The 26,967-nt window shown below is 39.5% G+C and overlaps 1 protein-coding gene across 1 annotated transcript; it reads left to right on the forward strand.

Annotated features, from left to right (window-relative positions):
* Positions 1-175: 175 nt before the first annotated feature.
* C11H2orf42 (chromosome 11 C2orf42 homolog) lies at positions 176-26,543 on the forward strand. The gene is made up of 8 exons (XM_005893599.3): positions 176-998; positions 1,708-1,818; positions 9,134-9,238; positions 10,539-10,643; positions 14,024-14,131; positions 15,964-16,064; positions 17,406-17,568; positions 24,711-26,543. Exons 1-8 carry the CDS (start codon positions 176-178, stop codon positions 24,917-24,919), a joined length of 1,725 nt encoding a protein of 574 aa, XP_005893661.1. The 3' UTR covers positions 24,920-26,543.
* Positions 26,544-26,967: the final 424 nt, after the last annotated feature.

The raw sequence follows: 26,967 nt of genomic DNA on the forward strand, positions 1-26,967 counted from the left end.
GAGGGTTTAAATGGATGTTTTCTTTGAGGGTACAGTTTGATAGCTTCTACAGTGGATAGCTTCTTTTCATTTTACTTTTCTGTACTACATATTGTAAGTGATTTTAACTGTGTGTGTGTTTGTACATGTATACTCGGGCTGATGAGCTTATTGTCCTTTCTAGAACCTGTGAAAAATGGAACCAAACTCTCTAAGGACCAAAGTTCCAGCTTTCTTATCTGATTTGGGGAAGGCCACATTGAGGGGGATCAGAAAGTGTCCCCGATGTGGCACATACAATGGAACCCGGGGACTGAGCTGTAAGAACAAGACATGTGGGACCATTTTCCGGTACGGTGCCCGGAAGCAGCCTAGTGTTGAAGCGGTCAAAATCATCACAGGCTCCGATCTGCAAGTCTACTCAGTGCGGCAAAGAGACCGGGGCCCCGATTACCGATGCTTTGTGGAGCTAGGTGTTTCAGAGACGACCATCCAGACAGTGGACGGGACCATCATCACTCAGCTGAGCTCTGGCCGGTGTTATGTTCCCTCATGCCTGAAAGCTGCCACCCAGGGCGTTGTGGAGAACCAGTGCCAGCACATCAAGCTGGCAGTGAACTGCCAGGCAGAGGCCACCCCTCTGACTCTAAAGAGCTCGGTCCTGAATGCCATGCAGGCCTCCCCAGAAACCAAGCAAACCATCTGGCAGTTGGCCACGGAACCCACAGGTCCCCTTGTACAGAGGATTACTAAAAACATTCTGGTGGTGAAATGCAAAGCAAGCCAGAAGCATAGTTTGGGGTATTTACATACATCCTTTGTGCAGAAAATCGGTGCCAAAAGCTTGCCTGAACGCCGTTTCTTCTGCTCCTGCCAGACTCTAAAGTCACACAAGTCGAATGCTTCCAAGGATGAGGCGGTCCAGAGATGCATTCATTTCTTTGCTTGCATCTGTGCCTTTGCCAGTGACGAGACATTGGCTCAGGAATTCTCAGACTTCCTAAACTTTGATTCCAGCGGTAGGTGGTGTGGTTGACACATTTACTCTTGTTTTTCTAAAACGGCGATGAAAGAGTCCCACTGATGGCATTTGGAGATTGTCCTAGCAACCTTCAGAAGCAGTTGCTAGATAAATCCAAAGAAAAGCATTCCTTCTTTTAATTCCAGTCAGCACACTTGCATGAAGGTTGGTTGGTTGGTTGAAATTAACAATAATGAAACTTGGGCATTTTCACTGAGTCAATGAATCAAGCAAAGTTAGCTTTGCTTTGATTTTTTTTACTTTTCTACAGGTGCCCTATGTTAGTAAAAACAAAGAAAAAACAAAAAGTACCTTCTATTTTGTCTCACTTGCTTGTTTCTTATCTTTGAAGATGGGGAAAACTAGTACCTTACTCAAAAAATCTTTTAAAGTTTCTACATCAAGACTTAACGTTGTTTTTAACATTTTTATCTTGTGCTTTTATTTTCATTTCTGAATGATCTTTAGCTTGCAGCAACTCCCAAATTTTTTGTTTTACATTTCTCTGTAGAGCCTTTTATCATATTAATGGCCCATGAACAAGAACGTATGTTTGGGGAGTTCTTTAAACGAACTGATTTAAGCAGGCAGTCATGCTGTAATTTGTTTTGGGGATTTGGATTTTTTAGAAATTAATTTTTCTCTAGGTTGGGACCCATAGTTATTCATGGATAGTATTAATAATTCAGAAATTTGTTTTATTTTAGGTCTAAAGGAGGTTATTGTGCCCCAGTTAGGTTGCCATTCAGAATCACCAGTATCAGCTTGTGAGTCTACCGCCTCTAAGCCAAAGAAGAGGAAAAAGGAGGAAGTATCTGGTGAGAAGCTGTTTCGTTTGTTGGTGGTGTGACCTTTAGATATTGTTTTACTGTGTTTTATATGTTTCACTGAATCTCAGCAAATACAAGAGGTAATGTTGTTGTCTAAAAAAAGTTTTACCCTTATTGATAATTCTTTGTCAAGCTAAGAGTTGGTTCTGTTGGCCAAGTATAAGATCCACTCAAACTCTGCTTGTATTATTGATATGTTTGTTCATCCCTGAATCATTTCAGACTAGTTTTACACCTTAATCTGCCTTAGGATAGACTTACAAAGTTTTCATTGATAGATGTCTGTTTAAAAATTTGTGATAGTGTTTAATTATATTTTCCATGATAATTTAGAAATATACTTTGTTTTCTGCATTTTCAGTAGGCGGCATTATATGTGTATTTTTTTTCTTTTTTAATTCAAATATATCAGTGTCAGTTAAGGACTCATATAAATCAATGTGAAAATGCTAAAGTGGCATAGTTGATAAGTGTTAAAAGACCTAGACTCTGAATGAAAGGAAAATATTACCTGGTCTGCACATGTGGACCAAACTCCAGACTCACTAGTGAAGAGAGAAATGCAAATGTTTTATAAAAACAAAATTAAAACAAGATACTTTTGGATACCAAGTTGGCAAAGTTTTTTTTTTTACGTGATGAGACCACAGGCAAATTGGTCTCTTCAGCATGGCTAATGTAGGGTAAGTTGCTTTAGTCATTTGTAAAAGTAGTTTGCAGTATTTGTTAAGAACCTTGAAAAATGTTCCTGTCCACAGAGGGAGTATTACTGGAGGCGGGTCAAGTGGTTGTGCGTGGTTTAGGTGCTGGGACGCTGGAGAAAGATGGAGAGACAGCGACTTGGTTATTTCTGTGTTTTTGAGAGAGAATTCTGGCAGCAATATAGAGCAGAGATTGTGGTTAAATGTTTACTTATGAGTCTTTCCCCAGAAAACTTGAAATTAAAAAAAAAAAATGTATACCCTGTAATTCAGTAATTCTACTTTTAAATAATCTTTTTTAAAGGAAATAATCCTTGATATAGGAAAAACATTTTGTCCAGAGATGCTCATTGGGTATTTGTTTATGGTAATGAAAAATTAGAAGCAACTAAAGGGCCAAACCACTGGGCATAGTTAAACAAACCACTTGAGAGAATGCCAGGCAGCCATTAAAATTGACTGTAAGGAGTTTGTAGAAGTGTTAGATCACTCAGGTAGCCAGATAAAGTACAGAATACTCAATTCAATTTGAATTTCATACAAACAGTGAATAATTTTTTGGGTGTAAGTATTTCCATGTAACTTTTGGGACACATTTATAATAAAAAATTATTTGAAATTAAAAAATTTGTTTTTGCTAAATCTGGTAATCCTGGTATAATTTTTGTTGTTGTTGTTCGACTCTTTGTGACCCCATGGACTGCAGCTTGCCAGGCCTCCTTGTCCATCACCTTCTCTTGGAGTTTCCCCAAGTTCATGTCCATTGAATTGGTGATGCCATCCAGCCTTCTCATCATCTGTCACCCTCTTCTGCTTCTGCCTTCAATCTTTCTCAGCATTAGGGTCTTTTCCAATGAGTCCACTGTTCATGTCAGGTGGCCAAAGTATTAGAGCTTCAGCTTCAGCATCTGTCCTTCCAATGAGTATTCAGGGTTGATTTCCTTTAGGATGGACTGATTTGATCTCCTTGTTGTCCAAGGGACTCTCAAGAGTCTTCTCCAGCACCACAGTTTTGAAAGCATCAATTCTTTGGCACTCAGCCTTCTTTCTGGTCCAACTCTCACATCTGTACATAACTACTGGAAAGACTATAGCCATGACTATGTGGACATTTGTCAGCAAAGGGATGTCTTTGCTTTTAACACACTGTCTAGGTTTGTCATAGCTTTCCTTCCAAGAAGCAGTCATCTTCTGATTTCATGGCTACAGTCACCATCCACAGTGATTTTGGAGCCCAAGAAGAGGAAATCTGTCACTGCTTCCACTGTTTCCCCTTCAGTTTGCCATGAAGTGATGGGACCAGATTCCCTGATCTTCATTTTTCCAGTACTGAGTTTTAAGCCGGCTTTTTCACTTTCCTCTTTCACCCTCATCAAGAGGCTCTTTAGTTCCTCTTCACTTTCTACCATTAGGTTGGTATCATCTGTATATCTGAGGTTGTTGATATTTCTCCTAGCAACTCATCCAGCCCTGCATTTTGCATGATGTGCTCTGCATATAAGTTAAATAAACACAGTGACACTATACAGCCTTGTTGTACTCCTTTCTCAATTTTGAACCATTCGGTTGTTCCATGTAAGGTTCTAACTGTTGCTCTTGACTCACATACAGGTTTTTCAGGAGGCAGGTAAGGTGGTCTGGTATACCCATCTCTTTAAGGGCTTTCTACAGTTTGTTATGATCTATACAGTCAAAGGCTTTAGTGTAGTCAATGAAGCAGAAGAAGATGTTTTTCTAGAATTCCTTTACTTTCTCTATGATCCAGCGAATGTTGGCAATTTGATCTCTGGTTCCTCTGCTTTGTCCAAAGCCAACTTGTACATCTGGAAGTTCTCGATTCAAGTACTGCTGAAGCCTAGCTTGAAAGATTTTGAGCATAACCTTACTAGCATGGGAAGTAAGTGCAATTGTCTGGTAGCTTGAACATTCTTTAGTACTGCCCTTATTTGGTATTGGGATGAAAATTGGCCTTTTCCAGTCCTGTGGCCACCACTAAGTTTTCCAAATTTGCTGACATATTGAGTGCAGCACTTTAATAGCATCATGTTTCAGGATTTTAAATAGCTGTGCTAAAATTCCATGACCTCCACTAGTTTTATTGGCAGCAGTGCTTCCTAAGGCCCACTTGACTGCACACTCTGGGATGTCTGGCTCTAGGTGAGTGACCACACCATCGTGGTTATCTGGGTCAATAAAATCTTTTTTATACAGTTGTTCTGTGTATTCTTGCCATCTTTTCTTGATCTCTTCTGCTTCTATTAGGTCCATACCGTTTTTGTCCTTTGTTATGCCCATCTTTACAGGAAATGTTCCTTTGATATCTCTAATTTTCTTGAAGAGATCTCAAGTCTTTTCCCATTCTGTTGTTTTCCTGTATTTCTTTGCATTGTTCATTGAAGGCCTTCTTGTTTCTCTGTGTGCTTCCCTGATAGCTCAGCTGGTAAAGAATAGCGTGCAATGCAGGAGACCCTGGTTCGATTCCTGGGTCAGGAAGATCTGCTGGAGAAGGGAAAGGCTACTCAGTCCAATATTTTTGGGCTTCCCTTGTAGCTCAGTTGCTAAAGAATCCGCCTGCAATGCAGGAGACCTGGGTTTGCTCCCTGAGTTGGGAAGATCCCCTGAAGAAGGGAAAGGCTACCCACTCCAGTATTCTGGCCTGGAGAATCCCACGGACTGTATAGTCCATGGGGTCACAAAGAGTCAGACTCGACTGCGTAACTTTCACTTTCACTTCTTGTTTCTCCTTGCTGTTCTCTGGAACTCTGCATTCAGTTGGGTATACCTTTCCCTCTCTCCCTTGCTTGTCGCTTCTCTTCTTTCCTCAGCTATTTGTAAGGCCTCCTCAGACAACCACTTTGCCTTTTTGCATTTCTTTTTCTTGCAGATGGTTTTGGTCCATGCCTCCTATACAATATTACAAACTTCCATCCATAGTTCTTCAGGCACTCTGTTTACCAGAACTAATCTCTTGAATCTATTCATCACCTCCACTGTATAATTACAGGAAATTTGATTTAGGTTGTACCTGCATGGCCTAGTGGTTTTCTCTGCTCTCTCTAGTTTAAGCCTAAATTTTGCTATAAGGAGCTGATGATTTGAGCCACATTCAGCTCCAGGTCTTGTTTTTGCTGACTGTATAGAGCTTCTCCATCTTCAGCTGCAAATAATGTGATCAGTCTGATTTCAGTATTGACCATCTGGTGATGTCCATGTGTAAAGTTATCTGTGTGTTGTAAGAAAAGGGTGTTTGCTGTGACCAATGCATTCTCTTGGCAGAATTCTGTTAGCCTTTGCCTTGCTTCATTTTGTACTCCCAAGGCCAAACTTGCCTGTTACTGCAGGTATCTCTTGACCTCCTATTTTTGCATACCAATCCCCTATGATGAATAGGACATCTTTTTTTTGGTGTTAGTTCTATAAGGTCTTATAAGTCTTCATAGAACTGGTCAACTTTAGCTTCTTCAGTGTCAGTGGTTGTGGTATAGACTTGGATTACTGTGATATTAAATGGTTTGCTTTGGAAATGAACCAAGATCCTTCCGTAATTTGTGAGACTGCACCCAAGTACTGCATTTCGGACAGTTTCGTTGATTATGGGGGCTACTGCATTTCTTCTATGGGATTCTTGACCACAGTAGTAGATATAATGGTCATCTGAGACCATTCAGGTATGACCTAAATCAAATCCCTTATGATTATACAGTGGAAGTGAGAAATAGATTTAAGGGCCTAGATCTGATAGATAGACTGCCTGTTGAACTATGGAATGAGGTTCATGACATTGTACAGGAGACAGGGATCAAGACCATCCCCATGGAAAAGAAATGCGAAAAAGCAAAATGGCTGTCTGGGGAGGCCTTACAAATAGCTGTGAAAAGAAGAGAAGCAAAAAGCAAAGGAGAAAAGGAAAGATATAAACATCTGAATGCAGAGTTCCAAAGAATCGAGAAGAGATAAGAAAGCCTTCTTCAGCCATCAATGCAAAGAAATAGAGGAAAACAACAGAATGGGAAAGACTAGACATCTCTTCAAGAAAATTAGAGATACCAAAGGAACATTTCATGCAAAGATGGGCTCGATAAAGGCCAGAAATGGTATGGACCTAACAGAAGCACAAGGTATTAAGAAGAGATGGCAAGAACACATAGAAGAACTGTACAAAAAAGATCTTCAGACCCAGATAATCACAATGGTGTGATCACTGACCTAGAACCAGACACCCTGGAATGTGAAATCAAGTGGGCCTTAGAAAGCATCACTATGAACAAAGCTAGTGGAGGTGATAGAATTCCAGTTGAGCTATTCCAAATCCTGAAAGATGATGCCGTGAAAGTGCTGCACTCAATATGCCAGCAAATTTGGAAAACTCAGCAGTGGCCACAGGACTGGAAAAGGTCAGTTTTCATCCCAATCCCAAATAAAGGCAATGCCAAAGAATGCTCAAACTACCGCACAATTGCACTCATCTCACACGCTAGTAAAGTAATGCTCAAAATTCTCCAAGCCAGGCTTCAGCAATATGTGAACCGTGAACTTCCTGATGTTCAAGCTGGTTTTAGAAAAGGCAGAGGAACCAGAGATCAAATTGCCAACATCCGCTGGATCATCGAAAAAGCAAGAGAGTTCCAGAAAACATCTATTTCTGCTTTATTGACTATGCCAAAGGCTATGACTGTGTGGATCACAATAAACTGTGGAAAATTCTGAAAGAGATGGGAATACCAGACCACCTGATCTGCCTCTTGAAAAATTTGTATGCAGGTCAGGAAGCAAGAGTTAGAACTGGACATGGAACAACAGACTGGTTCCAAATAGGAAAAGGAGTACGTCAAGGCTGTATATTGTCACCCTGCTTATTTAACTTCTATGCAGAGTACATCATGAGAAATGCTGGACTGGAAGAAGCATAAGCTGGAATCAAGATTGCCAGGAGAAGTATCAATCACCTCAGATATGCAGATGACACCATCCTTATGGCAGAAAGTGAAGACGAACTAAAAAGCCTCTGGATGAAAGGGGAAGTGGAGAGTGAAAAAGTTGGCTTAAAGCTCAACATAAACAAAGATCATGGCATCTGGTCCCATCACTTCATGGGAAATAGATGGGGAAACAGTGGAAACAGTGTCAGACTTTACTTTTTGGGGCTCCAAAATCACTGCAGATGGTGACTGCAGCCATGAAATTAAAAGATGGTTACTCCTTGGAAGGACAGTTATGACCAACCTAGATAGCATATTCAAAAGCAGAGACATTACTTTGCCAACAAAGGTCCATCTAGTCAAGGCTATGGTTTTTCCAGTGGTCATGTATGGATGTGAGAGTTGGACTGTGAAGAAGGCTGAGCACCGAAGAATTAATGCTTTTGAACTGTGGTGTTGTAGAAGACTCTTGGGAGTCCCTTGGCCTGCAAGGAGATCCAACCAGTCCATTCTGAAGGAGATCAGCCCTGGGATTTCTTTGGAAGGAATGATGCTAAAGCTGAAACTCCAGTACTTTGGCCACCTCATGTGAAGAGTTGACTCATTGGAAAAGACTCTGATGCTGGGAGGGATTGGGGGCAGGAGGAGACGGGGACGACAGAGGATGAGATGGCTGGATGGCATCACTGACTCGATGGACGTGAGTCTGAGTGAACTCCGGGAGTTGGTGATGGACAGGGAGGCCTGGCGTGCTGCAATTCATGGGGTCGCAGAGTCGGACACAATTCAGCAACTGATCTGATCTGATCTGATCCATTTTAATTCACTGATTCCTAAGATGTCGATGTTCAACATTGTTGCCATCTTCTCCTTGACCACATCCAATTTACCTTGATTCATGACCTAAAATTTCAGGTTCCTATGCAATACTGTTCTTTACAGCATCAGACTTACTTCCATCACCAGTCACATCCACAACGAGCATCATTTCTGCTTCGGCCCAGCTGCTTCGTTCTTTCTGGAGCTATTAGTGATGCCCTCCACTTTTCCCCATTAGCCCAGGGGACACTTTCTGAGCTCAGGGGGGGCGGGGAGCAAGGAGGGTGGAGCTCATCTTTCGTTGTCTTATCTTTTTGCCTTTTTGTGCAGTTCATGGGGTCCTCACGGCAAGAATACTTGGAATGGCTTGCCATTCCCTCCTCCAGTGGAACACATTTTGTCCGAACTCTCCACTATGACCCATTGGTCTTCGGTGGCCCTGCATGGCATGCTCATAGCTTCATTGAGTTACGCAAGCCCCTTCGCCACGGCAAGGCAGTGATCCATGAAGGCGGATGTAATCACAGGTCCTTAAAATCACAAAACCAGCAAAATAAACTATTTATAAAAAAGAAAATGAACACTGCTTCACCAGAAAATTGATAGTGATTGTCTGAGACGTAGAACAAAGGGTGAATTTATTTTCTTCCTTTCACTTCTAGTCCCCCCACCAACTTCCTGTAAAGAGTGTAAGACACTTTAAATGTTATATATAAAGGCTAATGCTAATTCCTTTTAGAAACTGAAGCTAAGCTAATGTAGAAATTAACAGGCATTTTATATGTTTTAGACTTCAGAAATTAACATTGAATTGATTTATACTCTGCAGACGTCTTGTTAAACACTATGATGATTGTGGTTTAGGTGCACAGACGAACAGTTCCCTGCTACCTCCAGATGCAGTGAGCGGTAATCTAAGGAAAAGTGGCCTGAAGAAGCCTGTGGTTGCTTCTTCATTAAAAAGGCAGGGTAAGTGTCCCTTCCTCAGAATAGGGTAAAGAGGTGGAAAATTATCCTAAATAAGCCCAGGGGAATATAATCACGTGAAATGTTGCATGTTGTCCCCCTAGATAAACAATAGCAAGCACCGAGGCCAAGATCTGTGCAGTCCCTCCCACTGCCTCAAAACAAGCTCACAAACAAATTGTCTTTTAAATAACAAATGCAACAAAAATTACTGACATGATTTAGCATCATGGATTTTGTAGAATATTTTATTTTTGTTGCTCATTACCCACATGTAGTTGGTATAGGTGGTTCAAAACTGAAGAAGAAACATATTTTACAGTTATACAATGATAAATATTTGTTAAGAAATACAAAATTAGTGAAATTTGAAAACACTGAAAGGCAGTAACAGGAATATCATTCTGAATTTTTGAGACAGAATGACTTGATTTGAACATAACTTATATATATATATATCACTTTTCTGTGCAGAAGAGTTAAGCCTGTATGTTTGGGGATCAGCATCTTCTTAACTCTCATATACTTTGGCGGGATGATTAAAAATTAGACGTCATCTCTACGCTCACACTCTGGTTTTGAAGACAAGACCAATAAATATATAAATAGCAGATGGTGCGTGTGTGTGTGTGCGCTAAATCGCTTCAGTCATGTCAGCAAATAGCACAAGACCAAATCTCAATTTTAATTAAGAACTTACACATTCCAAGAACAAATGTTTGTAGAAGGTCAGGAAGTAAACAAATTAAAAGTATCACTTTGATACAAAGAAAAAAGAAAATAGTTTTTCATCCAGCTTATCATTAGATGCTTTTACCTATGAGAATTTTAATTTTAAATGAATAGTAGTTTTGGCATCTTTACGTCTTTATAAAAAGGGGATATATACTTCAGACATGTGAAGACATTTCAGGAGAAGAAATAGAACGGTAGGTCAGTATATAGACACACTTATCGGGAATCTGGTCAATTAATGGCTCTATACCAACCATTCTTCAGTTTGCAGTTTGATGTTGAAAGGCTGCAAACTTTCTGTGGTTAATAATCTTGAACCTATTAGTCTCTCAGAGCTTCCTATTTCTTTTTTTTTTCTTTCTCTAGATGGATTTTTTTTTTTAGATGGATTTTTAAAAAGAAAATCCCTGCAGTATTCCATTTCACTTAATTTACCTACTGTCATTGAATTTCGGCTTGTTGCTCTTTTGTATAGTATAAACTCCTTAGCTTTTTCAGAGTTCAGTTAACTGTTAAATTCTGTAAGAAAAGATAAAAATTAATGACGTTTTTTTTTTCGTTTTCCTAGCCTGTGGTCAGCTGTTAGATGAGGCACAAGTGACCTTATCCTTCCAAGACTGGCTGGCCAGTGTCACAGAACGCATCCATCAAACCATGCACTATCAGTTTGATGGTAAGTGTTGGTCATCTAACTGCACTGTTGCTGAAAGTCAGAGAAATTAAAGTGATTGTGTATAGCTCTACTCTGTTTTGAAAAAAAAAGTAATTGGGCTTCAGTGTAGAGGTCACTGGACCACAAGACAGTAGAAATCTAAATGAAATAAAGGAATAATCACATAATTAAAATGCAGGACCAACAAAATTGAATTTGGTGATGGAAAAGAAAAACCACAGCAAATAATAATAAAAATAGACAGCCTTGGTCTTAGGGTGTGTATTTGATGAGGGTGATAACAAGCCTTAGAAGGTCACTCTAAACCCTCAAACTTAAAGCATGAGAGGAAAAAAGTATGGAAAAAAATCTAAATATGTGAGACTAAGATGAAAGTGAAAGTGAAGTCGCTCAGTCGTGTCTGACACTTTGTGACCCCGTGGACTGTAGCCTACCAGGCTCCTCTGTCCATGGGATTTTCCAGGCAATAGTACTGGAGTGGATTGCCATTTCCTTCTGCAGCGGATCTTCCCTACCCAGGGATCGAACCCAGGTCTCCTGCATTGTAGACAGACGCTTTACCGTCTGAGCCACCAGGGAAGTCCGTGAGACTAAGATAATTATATAAAATTACATGGATATGCTAAGGGCTTCCCTGGTGGCTCAGATGGTAAAGAATCCACCTGCAATGCAGGTTCGATTCCTGGGTTCGATCCCTGGATCGGGAAGATCCTCTGGAGGAGGGCATGGCAACCCACTCCAGTATTATTCTTGCCTGGAGAGTCCTCATGGTCAGAGAAGCCTGGTGGGCTACGGTCCATGGGGTCGAAAAGAGTCAGACATGGCTGAGCGACTAAGCACAGCACATAGCACAGGTTTGCTAAGGAAGATTGGAGAACACAAGCTGCATTCGGGTTGATCATGATAGCCTCATAGAACCTCAGCAATTTCAGAAGTGGACCATCTACCAGGCCTTGCCCATTGCCTGAAAAGCATCCTTGATGGATGGTTTTCAGGTTTTGTGCAGTGGTGAGCAGTTCACTCCTTTCTGAGGCAGCTCATAACATTGTTAGACAGTGAGAGCTGTGAGGAAGGTCTTCCTCATACTAAGGGGAAATGTTTGCTAATAATACTTCCTGTTGGTTTTAGTCTTCGCTCCAGCCACATGGAGTAATTTTCTGTTCCCGTTTTCAAGTAACAGGCCCTGCTACCGCACACACCCATTGGCCTGCATGACAGGTCTTCTCTTTTCCAAGTGATACATCTCAGGTCTTCAAACACTCCTCATGGCATTATTTATAAACCTCACAACATTTTGATGTTCTTTGCTGAATATGTTGAACTTTATGAATATCATTTTAAATACAAAGCACCCCAAAGGGAATAGTAGCCCAACAGCAGACACTCAGTAGGAGGAGATGAGTTAAAGGATTGGAACAGTTGTGGCTTCATGGTGAAGAAAGGAACAAGAATAGAGGTGTTGAAATACATGCTTAGTTTTATATACCTTGGTTCAGAATAAATAAAATTTATCCAGAAATAAAATTTTAGAAGTTACTTTTAGAAAAACAAAATAAACTAGGGAAGTTTAGGGATTTCCCTGGTGGTCTAGTGGCTAAGACGACACAATCCCAGTGCAGGGGGCCTGGGTTTGATCCCTGGTCAGGGAACTAGCTCCCACATGCTGCAACTAAAGATTTTGCATGCTGCAAAGGTAGAAGATCATTAAAAAAAAAAAAAAAAAGATTAAAAAGAGAGTCTGTTTTTCTTTTCTTTTAAAATTTCATTTATTTATATATTTTTTGAAATAATATAATAAATATCTACTAACCCACCTCCCAAAACATAAAATAGAACATTGAAAATAATGTAAGCTGTAAACTATGGCCCTTTTTCATCCCATTCCTTATACCACCCTCTCTCACCATCTCTGTTACCACCACCTTTGTCAAAGTCACCATCAGCTCCCTCCAGCACTGTGATTCTGTGTCTTTTACAAGGGTTTTTCAAGATTAATTTATAAACCTAAACCCTAGCATCCCATCAGCTGAGTTCTGGTGAGTTAGCACTTTTAGAGTCGTAATGATCTTTGCATGTAGCCTATAATCTAATTTCAAGATGAAACTTTAAAATTCCTTTCTTCAGTGACTTCTCTAAATTGCCTATACGGGAATTCCCTGGTGGTCCAGTGGTTAGGACTTCACATTTTCACTGCTGAGGGCGAAGATTCAATCCCTGGTTGGGGAAGTAAGATCCTGCAAGTCATGCCACATGGCTAAAAATAAAATCAACTGCATATATATTAATATTCAAAAGTGTGTTAGTCACTCAGTTGTGTCCGACTTTTTGTGATCCTGTGGACTATAGCCCACCAGGCTCCTCTGTCCATGGAATTCTCCAGGTAAGAATACTGAAGTGACAGCCATTCCCTCCTCCAGGGTATCTTCCCAACCCAGGGATTGAACCCAGGTCTCCAGAGTTGCAGGCAGATTCTTTACAATCTGAGCCACCAGGGAAGCCCCTATATTAATATTATAGTGGCTCAAAAGCAATGACAGTTTTGTTATTGACATTCTACATTCAATTAAGCAGGTAAAATCAATTGAAAGGATGTAAAATCTTAATATGAAATTCCAGAAAACCTTTTATTTTTCTTGATTTGATCTTTATTTCAAAAAAGGTATCTGAACTGTCTTTAAGAACTGCTCTTTAAGTTGCATCCAGGGAGATGGAAGTTACCTATTAATCTACTTGGTTCTGGATGTTTTTGCTGTGTTGGAGCTTGACCCTTGGGCAGAGTTAGTAAGAAAAACTCTGAGTTTTTTCAGCCTCTCTCCTGAACACTATTTTTTGTTGACGTTTTGTTGACCTAGTGTTTTGTAAGTTTTTAAAAAGAAGTTTGTTAAGTATTTTCAAACAGTTTTCCTACCTTCAGATCAGAGAGAAGACTGATGCTTATTGGATAGTGTACTAACTTTGCAGTCTCTGGCACTCACAGTTCTGGCCATCTGAGAGGATGAACACAAGCAGCAAGTGCCTGGGAGAGTGAGCAGGAGTGAATCAAGTTTACCTTCTCAACTCAGCCTCAATGTCCTCATCTCATTTCATGTCCTCTTTAAAGGGAAAAGTCTGTGCTGTGGTGGCGTTTACAAAATTGAGGACTAGAAAAGTTATTTTTGGTAGATGACAAGAATCGGTTATAATTGCAAGGGATCAGGAGTAGGGCGAGTGCAGTGCTAGACTCATGAAGGTCCATCAAAGCTCGTTTTTGCCTCTGTATAAAGAAATCTCGGTGGTATTTTTAGTTATTACTGCTCATCAGTTCCATTTCCTCTACTTTTCCCTCCACACCAGAAAGCCCACTTATGTTTCTTTAAATGAATTCCTCTTATTTCCTGTAGGCAAACCAGAGCCACTGGTTTTCCACATTCCTCAGTCCTTTTTTGATGCCCTGCAACAGAGAATATCCATCGGCAGCGCAAAGAAACGGCTTCCCAACTCTACCACAGGTACGAGATGTTTCTTTAGGAATAGCTGTAGATGTCTGGACCTTACAGAATTATGTTTGGGAAAAACTGTGCAGGATTTTCAGGATTAGGTCTTCTAGTTACATGCTCAGAGCATGAAGCCTTAGCCCATCAGCTCTTAGAATAATGATCACACTTCAAAGGCCTCATGCTTATTCTAGTAAGAGTTGACGGAAAGATTCAGAAAGCACAACTTGATGAAAGAACCACCAATGAAGGGCAGTGAAGGTGCACACCAAGAAGTTGGGTATTTTCTAGATATGAGCCAGTTTCAACAAAAGCATTGCAAGCTCCAGTTGTTATTTGGGCTGGCTTCTTAGAAGCATATTGCAGTATGTGTCAAACACTAAAACTTTTTTTTCACGATTCCTGATTTTTGATAGAGGGAGATTTTCTTTTTGGAGTGATTCTCAGGCTTGGTACATTTTACCATTACAGTATTCTGGTACTAATTTCTTGATTTTATGTAATATCTTTCTACTAGAGATCTCAAGATACTTATTAGGTAGTATAGTAAAATGAGGGAGGAAAAAGGAGGAAGAAAAGATTGCTCAGGGGCTAATAGCCCAAGAGTGTCTATAGCTGGAAATCAGAGCTATTTCTTCAGTAAATTGTTATTTGATGATATAATAGGAATTCTGGAGAATTCCATGGACAGAGCAGCCCGGCAGGCTACAGTCCACGGGATCACAGAATTGCACACAACTGAGCAACTAACACTTTCACTTTCACTTTAAATGGTACATACTGTGAATCACTCTGTTTAGGGCCATAAAAATCTCCCATCTTTACACCTTATCTCTCTAACGTTTGAGACAATGTTGATTCTTCCCGTTTACACTTGAGGTCTAATGTATTAATTTTAACCCATCCCTTAGATGTTTTTAGGCCCTTCAGTAGAACTGCTTTATAATCGCGAAGCTGGGTAATAGATTGGCAACTGCAGGAGCAAGGTTTAAACTCTGTGTAATTATTTTAAGGACTCTGATTTGACCTCTGATGTATCTAAAGTTGTAAGAAGCTGTTTTATAATAGAGTCTTGTGTCTGTAGTTTTATGAAACAAAGAAAGAAGTTTCTAAGATGCCCAAAATTAGTATCTCAAGGAAGCATCAGAGACTTCATATAGCAAAAATCCATATCATTTGGTTCTCCACATTTTGCCAAAACCCTGTTCATAGATTTGCTTCTAGAATTCCTTTTTTAGGGATTTCGCTGGTGGTCCAGTGATTAGGACTCAGTGCTTTCAGTGCCAGGGCCTGAGTTTGATCCCTGGTCAGGTAACTAAGAGCCTGCAAGCCATGCAGCACAGCCAAAAAAGAAAAAATAGGATTTTTTTTTAAATTTTTATTTATTTATTTTTGGCTGTGCTGGATCTTCCTTGCTGCTTGTGGGCTTTTCCCTAGTTGTAGAGAGCGGGGTGTACTCTCTAGTTACATTGTACAGGCTTCTCATAGCAGTGGCTTCCCTTGTTACTGACCATGGGCTCTAGAGTACTCGGGCTCCAGTAGTTGCAGCTCCCAGGCTCTAGACCATAGGCTCAGTAGTTGTGGCACACGGGCTTAGTTGCTCCAGAGCATGTGGGATCTTCTGGGACCAGGGATTGAACCCAGGTCTTCTGCATTGGCAGGCAGATTCTTTACCACTGAGCTACCAGGAAAGCCCAGGATTTCTTTTTTAGAGGGCAAAATTCTATAAGGAACGAATATCACTTCACTGAACTCTCTAGAAACTAAAATGACAAATTCAGTGAAAGAGCACAGGTAATGCTATTATTTTTCAGTACTTAATTTTGTCCCCTGTTTTTACCTTAAAGCTTTTATTCGCAAAGATGCCTTGCCACTGGGAACCTTTTCCAAGTATACCTGGCATATCACGAATATCCTGCAGGTTAAACAAATCTTAGATACCCCGGAGGTAAGAGCTGATTTCTACAACACTGGGAGGGCAGAGTGGGGAAGAGAGAGAAGCAAGTGCAGGAAGCACCAGCTCGTTGAGTTACGGAAACTACAGAGAATTCCTTTTGTTCATCCTAAGAGATTATTCAGGAACATTTGTGGCTTTATGGTTCCAACTCTGATTTTAATAGGTATTCACTGGAACCTGAGGTTGTATTCTTTTTTCAATTGGAGCATCCTCTTTTCTTTTCCTTTGGGATGAGAAAACAAGGATGCTTTTTCTTGTAAATTAAATAATGCTCCCTTACTATCTGTGGTGAGCCCTAGATTAACTGGCAGGCACCTGGGAAGTATATGTATAATTTGAGATGATATGCTACTTGTGAAGTCAGTAGGTCCAGCACAATTTGGTGTCCCTCTCCAAACTGCAATTGAGTTCTCATTAGAGAAATGATTCTTAGTTTGTGTTCCTTTTTACAGGGATAGTATTAGACATTTTTAAACATTTTTTTCAAGCAGATCCTAAAAACTTGAGGATTTTCCCTTCCTATGATAATGAAATATTGTGGAAAACTCAACATCCTGTGATTTCATACATTAAGATTAGCTTGATTGCAAGGCGTTGTTATGTTCAGAAAAATAATAAATTGGTATTTGTAGAACTTACATGTGAACACTAGGGAAGACTTATGTTAGCCCTAGGCTGACATAAAGACAATGGAGGAACTTCTTTAAATGCAGGATGTCACAGAAAGAAACACATGGTGCGCAGGGAGGCACCGAAACAACCCAGAGTAAAGTCAAGTTGCCGAGCTTCTGTCTGTTGCACATCACTTACCTATATCACCCTATTCCAGCTCACAGCCATGACTTGGTGTGGACTGTGTTTTGCAGATGATAAACAGGCTGTGGGAAGCTCAGCCTGCTGTTTAGTGGCAAAGATAAAACTCAGTTCAGGCGTTGTCTGACTCAGTGCCAAGGATGGTGGAAACACAAGACATGCACTGTAGGTGTTGTCGATAGAGTTTTTAGGAGAAGACTGCTGCCAGCAGAGCAGTGAGGAAGGAATAAAGTGACTTTAGAGCAGATCTCTGCCAGCAGCAGTTATGTAGCCATGAAGGTATTAGGGGTTCAGTTCACTAGGGTTTGGCAGGAATTCAAATTAAAGTTGTAGAAAAAAGGGAAAGCCATGAACAATATATAGGAGAAAAGGCAGAATTGTTGAAAAAATTTACTTGAAAATACAAGGGAAAGTCTTGAGTGCACTTGAAAGAATGAATAAAACCTACTGTCATCCATTGTTTGTCTACTTGTAAAGGTTTTCCTTTCTCACCTTTCTGGGTATTGTCTCCATTTCCAGATGCCTTTGGAAATCACCCGGAGTTTTATCCAGAACCGAGATGGGACCTATGAGCTGTTTAAATGTCCTAAAGTAGAAGTAGAGAGCATAGCAGAAACCTACGGTCGTATAGAAAAGCAACCAGTGCTGCGACCCTTGGAACTAAAAACTTTTCTCAAAGTTGGTAAGTAAATTGGTGGTTTCAATAGCAGACCTTCCTCTGAAGGTCACCTGTGTGTATTATGCTGTCCTGGACTTTGGGTCTTGCCCTTAACTGAAGAAGACACATTCATACATTTTGTAAAGGCAGTCATGGGATAAGGTGTTTTGTTTCATTTGAGCCACTGCTTTTAAAATAAAAGTAGAGAAGTAATACCTGTTCATTATATAGAAATCATAGATTTCACTATAGAGCATAAAGAAAAGTAAAAACCACCGATAATCCCGCCCGCCATGCTTCCCAAGTGGCCCTAGTGGTAAAGAACCTGCCTGCCAATGCAGGAGACGTAAGAGAGAAGATGCGAAGATCTCCTGGAGGAGGAAATGGCAACCCACTCCAGTATTCTTGTCTGGAAAATCCTGTGGACAGAGGAGCCTGGAAGGCTGCAGGAAAAGCCCACCAGGGTCCTCTGTCCATGGGGTCATAAAGAGTTGGACATGACTGAAGTGACTTAGCACACAGCACAATCCTACCCACCATAGATGACATCACCATTAAGATTTTGGTGTACACTCTTTTTTTTTTCTGTACATAGAGTTTCTGAAACATGGTATCATATCTAAATAGCTTTTTCCACTTAAAAATATATCATGAACAACTTTCCATGTCTGTCTTCAACATTATTTTAGACTTTTTTATTATTATAAAACATATATAAAACTGAACATTTTAACCATTTTTAAGCATAAAATTTTTCTGCCACAAAGTGCTTTGGCATTGTTATGCAACCATCCCTACCATTCGTCTCCAAAAGTTTTTCATCTTCCTCAACTGAAACTGTCCCCACTAAATACTAATCTGCATTCCTGCCTCCCCCAACCCTAGTTACCATTCCACTTTCTGTCTGTACGAATTTGACTACTTAAATTAGAATCATACAATTTTTGTCCTTCTGTTACTGGTTTAGTTCATGTACCATAATGTCTTCAATGTTCGTCCACAATGTAGCATATGTCAAATTTTCTTTCTAAGGCTGAGAAATGTTTGATTATATGTATAGACTACACTTTGTGTATCCATTCATCTGTCTGGATACTTGGATTGCTTGATCTTTTGGCTATTGTGAATATGACATTTTTAAACAGCTGCATAAAATTCATTCATTAAGTTATCTCCCTCTGATCAACCCTGAGTTTAAGTTATATCAGACTTTTTGCTATTATAAACAATGCTTCCTTTTATAATTAACTTCCTTTTAGAAGAAGCTTTTATGGCCTTAATTATTTCCTAACTTATTTAGGATATTTTGGGGGATAAATTCTTAAAAGTTAAATTGGAGGACTTCCCTGGTAACACAGTGGAAAAGAACCCGCCTGCCAATCGAACCTGACACAGGTTCGATTCCTGGTCTGGGAAGATTCCACATGCCTCAGAGCAACTAAGACTGGACTGGGTGCCACGACCACTGAGCCTGAGCTCTGCAACAAGAGAAGCCACAACAACGAGAAGCCCGAGCGCCACAGCTAGAGAGGGGCCCCCAGGCACCACAACTAGAGAAAGCCCTTGCACAGCAACGAAGATCCAGTGCAATCAGAAATAAATAAAACTATTTAAAAAGAGAAAAGTGAAATTGGAGAGTCCAAGTTTATTTACATTTTTAGGACTTTTGATTTTTTTTGTCACACTGCTCTCCAGAAAGATGGTACTAATTCTATACTTTACTCCTGCTAAAGTGTATGAAAGAGTTTCTCTTTTTTAATCTTTGTTGATCTGATAGGCAAAAAATAGCCTATCATTCTTTTAATGTACATTACCCTCAAATATTAATGAGTAAGTTTTTCAGTTAGTCATTTGTATTTGATGAATTGCTTTTGCTTTGTCTATTTTTAACTGCGGGATTTTAGTAATAATGACACCTGCAACAAAATGCACTTAATGAGCTCTGTGCTGGGTGTTATTTTAAGTGCTTTATATAGATTAATTCACTTAATGCTCATCAGCCTACTCAGGGCCGATCACATCTGTAAATGTGATCCCCATTTACAGATGAATAAACCGAGGGGAAGACAGGTACAGTAACCTGCCCAGAGTTAGACAGCTAGTGAAGTGGTAGAGCTGATCTTCAACCCCAGGCAGTCAGAGCCTTCAGTCCTAGCCATCCAGTCAGTACTCACTTACCTGTCTTTCCACTAACTAGGCTATAAGCACTTTCAGGGCAGTGAACTATGTCATGGAGAAATTTAGAATTTGTAATTATTTTGTCAAACTCCTGTGAAATATATTTTTAACTACTCTTGTGAGTAAGATGTTTGTCATGTGTCTAACTGGTTACTGCCAGTGTATGGGAAGCTTTTGATTTTGGTATGCATGCATGCTAAGTCACTTCAGTCGCGTTTGACTCTTTGCAACCCCACAGACTGTGCAACCTGCCAGGCTCCTCTGTCCATGGGATTCTCCAGGCAAGAATACTGGAGTGGGTTGCCATGCCCTTCTCCAGATTTTGGTATAATTACTATCAAATTGCTGTCCTTAATGACTTCCTATTAGTGATGATAGTTGTTTCCCTGTTGGTTTTTGGGAAATTAATTATATCACTTGAAAAATGATGACAAATTTGTTTCTTATCAAATGTTTATACCATTGTCTTTTTCTTGTTAAATTACCTACAACTTCAAGAGCAACAATGAATAATAGTAAAGCTAGCAGCTGTGATTTTCATTTTATTATAGTACTATATTGTTTTTACTATAGTAAAATTCCCCCAGCATAGCATTTTCCAACTGTCTTGAAGAAGAGATAGTGATAAATATTCTCTGAAAAAAGTGTTCCGTGATCTGATAAGTTTGAAAAATGCTATATACTGTATTTCTTTGATTTGAAGACCCTTGAATGTAAGATGTTCAGTCAACTTTGTAATAACTTTTTTGGTTGGAAAAGAAATTTTGCCATATGAAAACTTCCCTAGTTGTAAGATACACTCAGATCTCAGAAAATGTTACAATTGGAGTAGGGAGGCAGTAGTGAGTTGTATCTTACAATATAATGTATCTCTCCTAGTAACTCATCCTATAAATTTGCATATTAAAAAGATCCTGAAATAAAGATTTGTATTGAACTTTATATAACTTAAATTTTCCCCAATTTATTTGACCAGTGAACTCTTTTCAGGGGAATGCCATTAGTATTTCATATAGAATACATTTCTGGAAAAAGCTGCTCTAAGTTTCACTAGTAAATAATGAACTATTGTTTATTAATTTCAGATAAATTTTTTATTTTAATAGCATATCATATTCTTAGTTTATTAAGTTATTTTTATTTGGAGCTATATTTTATTTTTAATATAGTTTAAAAAATATTTTTATTTATTCATTTATATTTTGGCCTTGCCACACAGCTTGCAGGAGTTCATCAACCAGGAATTGAACCTGAGCCATAGCAGTGAAAGTGCTAAATACTAACCACTAGACCACCAGGCAGCTCCCTGGAGTTGAATTTTTTTAAATACCTTTTACCATCTTTTGAGAAACCTCTAAAGATAAATTCTACTGACCCAAGTGCAATGAAATTTAAGTACAGTTGATGTCCAATATGAATTTTAGGAATCAATTTCTAATATTGAAATAATCTTACATTTCTGGAATAAATCCTATGTGGTCTTTTTTCTTTTAATATATATGTAGATTCTATTTGCTAATACTTTATTTAGGATTTTTTATTATCTATTCATAAGTATTCAGTTCAGTTCAGTCCATTCTCTCAGCCGTGTCTGACTCTGCAACCCCATGAACCACATTACGCCAGGCCTCCCTGTCCATCACCAACTCCCGGAGTCCACCCAAACCCATGTCCATTGAGTCAGTGACGCCATCCAACCATCTCATCTTCTGTCGTCCCCTTCTCCTCCTGCCCTCAATCTTTCCCAGCATCAGGGTCTTTTCCAATGAGTCAGCTCTTCTCATCAGGTGGCCAAAGTACTGGAGTTTCAAACAGCTTCAGCATCAGTCCTTCCAATAAACACCTAGGACTGATCTCCTTTAGGATGGACTGGTTGGATCTCCTTGTAGTCCAAGGGACTCTAAAGAGTCTTCTCCAACACCGCAGTTCAAAAGCATCAATTCTTCAGCGCTCAGCTTTCTTCACAGTCCAACTCTCACATCCATACATGACTACTGGAAAAACCATAGCCTTGACTAGATGGACCTTTGTTGGCAAAGTAGTATCTCTGCTTTTGAATATGCTATCTAGGTTGGTCACAACTTTCCTTCCAAGGAGTAAGCATCTTTTAATTTCATGGCTGCAGTCACCATCTGCAGTGATTTTGGAGCCCAGAAAAATAAAGTCTGACACTGTTTCCCCATCTATTTCCCATGAAGTGATGGGACCAAATACCACAATCTTAGTTTTCTTAATGTTGAGCTTTAAGCCAACTTTTTCACTTTCCTCTTTCACTTTCATAAAGAGGGTTATTAATTGCCTACAATTTCTTTTTTGGAGGCTATCTTTTTTGGGTCTTGGTAGTAGTTATATAGAAAATGATTTGTGTGTTTTGAACTATTTTCCACTTTTGTCTGTTAAACTTTCCGAACTCTTTAAAAACTTTTTCTAACATTTTCTTGGAACTTTTTAATTTTTATACCTTTTGGAGTTATCAGTTAACTTTTAAAAGTCATGTTTGATAATAGGAACATTTAAGGTTCTTCTTATTAATATCTAAATAGTCTATAATCGTAGTTTAGTTTCTGTGTTCCCAATACTTTGTATTTAAAATTTCTATTTGGTTGAGGCTTTTGATTTCTATATTCTTAAGTATCCATTCCTACTTTTATTATTTTGAGTTCAGAAGATGTGCCTTTTCAATTTTTTTAAAGGAATTTAAAAATATTTTCTCACTAACCTAATGTATGATATGAATTTGTGCTAGCAAACGTATTATTTATCCAATATAAAATTTTGTATAGCTTTAAGATTTATAAAACTTAGATAGCAGAGTTGTAATACAATTTACTACTACAGTTTTGTTTCTCTACATGCCTTCTGATATTGCAAAAGCCTTTAAGTATTGTAATGCAATGTTTTTTGGTACATTAGAGTTATTGACCGGAGAAGGCAATGGCACCCCACTCCAGTACTCTTGCCTGGAAAATCCCATGGATAGAGGAGCCTGATAGGCTGCAGTCCATGGGGTCGCTGAGGGTCGGACATGACTGAATGACTTCACTTTCACTTTTCACTTTCACACACTGGAGAAGGAAATGGTAACCCACTCCAGTGTTCTTGCCTGGAGAATCCCAGGGACAGGGGAGCCTGGTGGGCTGCCGTCTATGGGGTCGCACAGAGTCGGACACAACTAAAGTGACTTAGCAGCAGCAGCAGCAGAGTTATTGATAGATGTCAATGTAAATATATTATCTTAGTCCCTTTGGACTGCTGTAACAGAATACTGTAAACTAGGTGACTTAACAGAGATTTATTTCTCACAGTTCTGCAGGGTGGGAAGTCCAAGATTCCTACAGATTCGATGTCTGATGAGGGCCTGCATCCTGGTTCAAAGATAGCCATCAGCAGGCTTCTCTCTGTGTCCTCACATTTTGGAAAGAGCATAGATGTCTCTGGGGTCTTAAATAAGGGCATTCAATCTCACTCATCAGGGCTCTTCCCTCATGACCTAATAACCTCCCAAAGGCCCCGCCTCCAAGTACTGTTACATTGGGGATTAGGTTTTCAATTTATGAATTTTGGGAGGATACAATAATATTAGGGAGAAATTTTAGAGAATATAGATTCAGCCTATAGCAACAGTTCATCAATTTAAAAATAACATTTGCCTTTAATTTGTCTGTATTCAGTATTACAACAGTGACACCAGCTTTCTTTTGTTTTACATTTTTCTGATGATTGCCATCCTTTTAACTTTTTTGTGACACTTTGTTCTTGTTGAAACTCTTATCAGTATTTTATTTATTTTTTCTCTGATTTTAATATATCCCCTTTACCATAATATAGTTGGCCTTCTGTCTTCTTGTTTTTTTATTATTATTACTGAATATTTTTGGCTACGCTGGGCCTTCTTTGCGGTGCAGGCTTTCTCTACTTGCAGCAAGCAGGGGCTACTCCCAGTTGCCCTGTGCAGACTTCTCACTGCAGTGGCTTCTCTTGTTGTGGAACATGAGCACTAGGGCGCACAGGCTTCCGTAGTTGCGGCTCCCTGGCTTAGAGCACAGGCTCAGTAGTTATGGCTCATGGGCTTTGTTGGTCCTCAGCACGTGGGATCTTCCCAGATCAGGGACTGAACCCGTGTTTCCAGCATTGACAGACAGAATCTTTACCACTGAGCCACCAGGAAAACCCCCTGTCTTTTTGTTTTTTCTGTTTTTTGCTAAATGGACTATGTCTTCTATGTTTATTGTCTCCATGTTTTAGAGGTGATACCATATGCTTATTTTTAATTCTGCTAGTACTTTATATTTATTCAAGAGCATTCTTTAATCTGAGTTTTTCACATTTAAATCTTTAATATTCTGGACTTTATCTTGATGTAAGTTATGAAGTAAGATTCTGTCATCTTTTAGTTTCTTCCAGATAATTATGTAGTTGATGCACCCCGTTTGTTATAAGAAACACTTACTTGTATTTCTTACACTAATTGAAAATACCACTTTGGCCTTATCTTAAATTCCTCTTCTTTTTGTATCCATTTTGGATCTTTCTGTTTTGTTCTTTTCCTCTGTCTAGATATATGCCATTACAACTCTCTTGTGGTTATTATGGATTTGTAATATATTTTAGAACCATTTGGATTTTAATTCTGTTTCTTTCTGGTTTCCTTGAAACTTGACCTTTTCTTGCTAGTCTCCCTTTTCATCTCATCCAGCTGTCTTTCCCTCTTAGCCTGGCCTCTCCTTATGATTCTTTTGGCCCTATTTTCATCCAGGCTGGGTGTTATTTTATTTGAGAATGCCAGACAGTTCCCTGAAATTTTATTTTGGATAGATAGAGCAGTAATCACTTTTCGCTTGCCTTGATTATTCTTGTTGCCCACCCCCCACCTTTTTTCCTTCTCATATAGTTTTTTGTTTTTAACTTCTTTTTCTTTTTAAAATTTGTGAAAATTTATTTTGGAATTGTACTAATCAATTCTTTTTTCTTTTCTTTTTTATCTTCAGGCAACACTTCCCCAGATCAAAAGGAGCCAACACCTTTCATCATTGAGTGGATCCCAGATATTCTTCCCCAGTCCAAGATTGGTGAGCTTCGAATCAAGTTTGAGTATGGGCACCACCGCAACGGGCATGTGGCAGAGTACCAAGACCAGCGGCCCCCCTTGGACCAGCCCTTGGAACTGGCCCCGCTGACCACCATCACTTTTCCTTGAAGCAAAACAAGAGTCTTTTGCTGCTAAATTTGCACATCCCCACCCTTTGACAACTTTAAATACTAGTTAGACACTTAGATGGCTCTGTTCCTTAGTGAACTACTCTTAGCTAAGATGCAGTTTCTCAGTGCATTCAAGTGAATTCTTTTGAAGAAAAACTCTTCTTGTAAATAGCCCTTTTGGTGCTGCTGTGTATAGTCTACATTTAACTTGGATGATATTCCTAGGTAGAGTTTTTAAAGAAACAGAAAACCAGCTCACTTATCTTCCTGAAGGACTCACCTTTAGAGTTTGTTTCAACCTCTTCCTAATTCTCTAAGAAGTCAGCAGCACTCCACCTTATACTAACATGTTGGAAAATTAATAATACCTTGGTTAGGGCAAAATGTTGAAGATCATCCTGACAGAGTTCCAATCATATCCTTTTATTTTCTTCTCAAATAAAGCACAGTGTCACTAGTTTTTATAAATTATATCTTGTATTGGCCTAATTATAAAAGTATAAACCTTTTGGGAGATTTAGGTGATAGTGAACTAGGAAAAAGAGATTCAGGTGTCAAGGCAATATTGATTGACGTTTCAAACTAATGCTTGTAATTGCTTGTTCACTTCATTTTTATTTCCTTCATTACTCTCCAAAAAGCTTAACAGGTGGTAAGATTCAGTTTCTATTTTTTAATTCACTGATCACAGAATGGAGATACTGAAAGTCACAGAATAGAAGCCTGCCTTTAAGGAGAAAAGAAGAGAATGGAACATTTCCTATTTGCCTGTTACATCCCAGGCATTTTCATTTATAATCTCACTTAATCATTTTTCTCATTTAGTCCTCATCATTATTTGAATTTAGCCACCACTCCTTTTATAAAGTTACACAGTCTCTCTGAGATTAAATATCTTACTGGAAATAGCATTAAAAATGTTTCATTTTATTCCAAAGTGCATGTTCTTTCCACTTTATCATATTGCTTTATAATTATAAATTCTTCATAATTCATTATCTTTGGAAGACAAGAGAAGTGTGTAGGTAGGCATTTTTGATTGCACATAACAAAAAGCCAACTCTAACCAGCTCAGGCAAAAACAGGAATGAATGACTGGCTCATGAACACTAAAATAGGGCTAGACAACTATCCTTGGGTGGAGCGGGGGTGTGGTTAGGCCTCAGAACCCCTGCAGCCAGGGTCCATCTGACCCATCTCTACCTCTCCTGAGGCTTCATTACTATCAACACAGTGCAGCTCCTTCTGGTAGGATATCTGGCTCCTAACACATCCTGGACAGCAAAGAGATCAAATCATTCAATCCTAAAGGAAATCAATCCTGAATATTCATTGGAAGTACTGATGCTGAAGCTGGAGCTCCAATACTTTAGCCACCTGATGTGAAGAGCCAGCTCATTGGAAAAGACTTTGATGCTGGGAAAGACTGAAGGCAAAAGGAGAAAGGGGTGGCAGAGGATTAGATGCTAAGATAGCATCACCAAGTCAATGGACATGAATTTCAGCAAACTCCAGGAGATGGTGAGACAGGGGAGCCTGGTGTGCTGCAGCCCATGGGGTCACAAAGGGTCGGAAAAGACTTAGTGACTGAACAACAATAAATGCACCTGGAACTGCGGCTATCACTTCCGCTCTAGAGCAGGACTGACTGCTCTGCTCAGCTCGAAAGTACAAAGTCCAAAGTCCCCAAAGAAAGGTCTGATGGACCTAATTGAGGTGGGAGATGGGTCTATGAGCATTTTCGGTAAAAGAAGGACCTGTGCCCCTACATGAAGGAGATGGGTAGGCAAATTAAGGGTTGTTTGTCCTCTACAATTGAGGGGCTGGCTTGTGTGGAGAGTTCTCAAGTGCTTTAGACAATGGGGAAGATCCTTGAGAACCCAGAGGTCCAGGGAGAATTAGACTTTGTGCTGGGCTTTAAAGGAGAGGAAAAGGGGAATTCCCTGATGGTCCATGCTTCCATTGCAGGGGACACGGGTTTGATTTCTGGTTGGGGAACTAAGACCCCACAAACCCTGCCACGTGGACAAAATAAAAAAAGATAGG

Source organism: Bos mutus, chromosome 11 (assembly GCF_027580195.1).
Source record: "Bos mutus isolate GX-2022 chromosome 11, NWIPB_WYAK_1.1, whole genome shotgun sequence".
Classification (NCBI taxonomy): domain Eukaryota; kingdom Metazoa; phylum Chordata; class Mammalia; order Artiodactyla; family Bovidae; genus Bos; species Bos mutus.

What these genes read in the sequence shown, in the direction of transcription:
- C11H2orf42 (XM_005893599.3), top strand. Translation starts at nt 176, where the DNA reads ATGGAACCAAACTCTCTAAGGACCAAAGTTCCAGCTTTCTTATCTGAT. An exon ending in CCTAAACTTTGATTCCAGCG is followed by an intron (nt 999 to 1,707) that starts GTAGGTGGTGTG and finishes GTTTTATTTTAG; the next exon opens with GTCTAAAGGAGGTTATTGTG. An exon ending in AAAAACTTTTCTCAAAGTTG is followed by an intron (nt 17,569 to 24,710) that starts GTAAGTAAATTG and finishes TTTTATCTTCAG; the next exon opens with GCAACACTTCCCCAGATCAA.